General features: G+C 37.4%; 1 protein-coding gene across 1 annotated transcript; it reads left to right on the top strand.

Moving 5' to 3' along the window:
• Positions 1 to 248: 248 nt before the first annotated feature.
• Positions 249 to 974, top strand: LOC135613955 (putative RING-H2 finger protein ATL53). The gene has a single exon (XM_065110952.1). It carries the CDS (start codon positions 249 to 251, stop codon positions 972 to 974), a length of 726 nt encoding a protein of 241 aa, XP_064967024.1.
• Positions 975 to 3,362: the final 2,388 nt, after the last annotated feature.

The raw sequence follows: 3,362 nt of genomic DNA, 5'->3' as shown, positions 1-3,362 counted from the left end.
ATTTCCAATTAAATCTTCACTAATAATCCATCAAGAACGAAGCAAGTTCGTTGTTCCGTAGGATTTCAACACGTGTCGAATGGAACTGCTTTCGGAGTCCAACCCGCAAACTTATGTGGCAACGGAAACTACGCGTCCGATTGTCTTTACGATTTGTACTCGATGAATTCGATCCCGTCTCGGATTCGCAGACCAGAATCTCTCTCTCTCTCTCTCTCTCTCTCTATATATATATATAAAGCCACTCCATGGCAGGAATTGAGCCGAGTTCATTCACACGGTTGAAGTGCGACAAGAAGGCGATGGAGACGACTCCTGTCCATGGCTATGCCGATTGGGTTCTCACGGCCTATCAAACTCATGGGAGGCCGGCATCGGCTCCGGTGGTGATCAAACTCGGCTACACCGTGATGCACATTCTTGAAGGTCAAGTCGTGGAGGAACCGCCCCGTTCCTACCACATCTTTCTCTTCACTCTCGGCGACTTCCTCCACCAAGCATCTCGCCGCCAGGCGATCTCGACCGTTCTCTTAATCGCCGGCGTCTATGGTTATGACATCTGCTTCGCCGGGCGGTTGGAGAGACAACTCGTTGCCTTCTGCAATTATCCAGTCGAGACGGCTTTGAACTCGGGCAACGGGTTCGACATGATCGTGGACGTACTTTTGGCCCACTTCCCGATCGATGAGGAACCTTCTTCGGACGTCGAAGGCGTCGGCGAGAACGGGAATTTCGGCGGCATCCCGGCGTCGACGGATGCGGTGAAGGAGCTGGCGGTGGTGAAGTACGAGCGTGGAGGAGATGTCAGAGAGGAGAGTTGCATCATCTGCTTCGCGGAGTTCGACGAGGGCGTGGAGGTGACGCGGATGCCATGCAAGCACGCCTTCCATGGCGGCTGTCTCACTCGATGGTTGGAGAGAAGCCATGTGTGTCCTCTCTGCAGACACGCCATACCTGCTTCTGCTGATCCCTGAAATGCTTCTCCTCTTCTTGATCTCCCCGAGATACAGAGACATCTTCTGGACTGCATATTGCTAATGATGAAGAGAAAAGAAGTGCCAGCGGATGAAGTCGATTCGAATGGTAGATAATGGCGTTCGAGTTGTACGTACATACATACATTGATGAGGACCTGAAAGAAGTAATTGGTTCTTCAAGTCATCGAACAGTGTGTGGTGCATTAGGTAAATGAAGTTGGTAATGAATTGCCTTTCTTAGGAAAATAAAACGCTATACAATCCCATCTGGTGTTCTTTCTTGTTTCGCTCTACCACTCTGTTTGTGTTGTGCTTGTTAGAGCTCTCTGTTTGTGGCAGAGATCTCTCTGTTCTATGCTTATTGCAAGCATCCTCTGTTTGTGGCAGATCAAACAGTTGTAGTTATGTGCCCTTCAATGCAGATTGGGAGTGAGCAAGAGAGTAACTTTAATGCTTAACAGTATTGATTTAGTTATTCAATTAAATTAAATTAATATTTAATTGATTTGAATAACTTTAGTGCAATAACATAACTCTTTCAACCAATGCATTAAAAATAATTTAATTTAACTTGTATATAATCTTCCAAATCATGCAATTGCTTATATAGTGATTGGTTCATCACATCAAGGAGGTAGGTTTACTTATGGAGATTTTATCTGACACACTTCATATCTATAAGTGTGTTGACGCAGAAAAGCCATCAGTGAAGGATATAGACATCTGTGACTCTTCTCCCATCTCTAATGTTGGTTGCATGAGGCTTCGATTGATATGATGATGAAGACAATATTAGATCTCCATTCTAATAATTGATGTGATGAAGATAATATTTGAGGTTCATCTCGATGAGATATTAATATGAATTCTGAGACTAATTATGTAGATTATGGAACGGAGATAATTTGGAAGAAGACTATCTTCTTCTTCTTACGTAGCAAATGATCAAATACTCTATAAGATTAGAAAGAATACCATTGTGAACTCCAAAATGGTTAGACATATACTAATGATAATACATTCATCTCATTATTAAAACCTAATTTAATTCTTCACCTAAACATTAAAACATGGAGGTTGCAATCTCCTAATCTAAATATAAACTCTAAATCAAGCTTTAACGTAGCATTTTGCTCCTATTCTTCACTATCCCTAATATTAGATTAGCTCTAATATCATATATCACAACGATCTAACTCGATATAAAATTAATCTATTAAATTTAGATATTTGAAACTATATACACAAAAATGCTTAAATCAAGTTAATATTTATACATCAAATAAATTCTTGTAAATCAATTTAAGTCTCTTCCCAACTTTGAAGTAGGCTCAGGATGTTGAGCCCAAGATAGTCCGTGGGGCTCGTCTCGGAGCACCTGCAGTTGCATGTCTACTCTTCTTATGGATTCGATACTTGTATCATAGGACCTGAAGAATATGATTAAGATCGATAGATCTTTGATTGTTTGAAAAGAATGCTCTTAAAAAATAGTTTAAGAGATCCTAAATTTCATTGATGATATATAACACAATTATTTGGGTTGCTAATTCTTTAGAAAATGTTGGGGCAAATAAGATTTGATAAAGATGTATAATTACATTAATTCACTAGAGTAGAATTATGACAGATGAAGATTAGCTTGGCAAAGTACACCTAAAGAAATAAGTGGATGGATGGGATGATTACAAATTATTTACTAATAAAAAGAAAGATACTAAATAATGAAAGAGCTCATAATCTTATAATAAATTAAGAAAGACTTTACTAGTTATAATAGTTGACACCTTAAAAAAAAAAAATGTTTCGAATCCTCAACGATAAGATCAATGTTTTAGATGTAAAATATGTCAAATAAGATTTTAAACCCTCAATATTTGATAAAAGAATATGATACATCATTACCAAACCAATGTTTTTGGTGTTAAAATATATCAGGATGATATGTTAAATCTTCACTCTTTGGTAAAAGGATCCATTACATCACTATCCAATCATTCTTTTAGATATATAAAATATACTAGATGAGATTTTAAACTCTCAATCACTATAAGAAGAGGTATTCCAGCATTATTTTTTCACTTGGAAATAGCATTGATTTCCAATAAATACCCATTATAGAACTTTCTAATTTGACATCAAAGTAGAATATTCTATCTTAATATCAATTTGTAAATAATTTTTTTTCAATACAACAAGAATGATAAAAAAAACTAAGTAATTGGTTATTATGGAAAGTAAAAAAAAAAAAAGGTGTTTTCATGAGAATATCAATTACTGACACTCATGGAAGGGCTCAAAATTGCTTTAGCTGAGGACCTGCACAGGATGCATATTGACATGGATATTAAATGTTTAGATTGATCTATTTCAGGATCTTATTTT

This window comes from Musa acuminata, chromosome BXJ2-6 (genome assembly GCF_036884655.1).
Source record: "Musa acuminata AAA Group cultivar baxijiao chromosome BXJ2-6, Cavendish_Baxijiao_AAA, whole genome shotgun sequence".
Classification (NCBI taxonomy): domain Eukaryota; kingdom Viridiplantae; phylum Streptophyta; class Magnoliopsida; order Zingiberales; family Musaceae; genus Musa; species Musa acuminata.
Note: the sequence above shows the minus strand (reverse complement) of the source record. Positions and strands in the feature narration are given on the sequence as shown.

Bases quoted from the DNA above. Each gene is read 5' to 3' on its own strand.
- LOC135613955 (XM_065110952.1), top strand. From the start codon at position 249: ATGGCAGGAATTGAGCCGAGTTCATTCACACGGTTGAAGTGCGACAAG.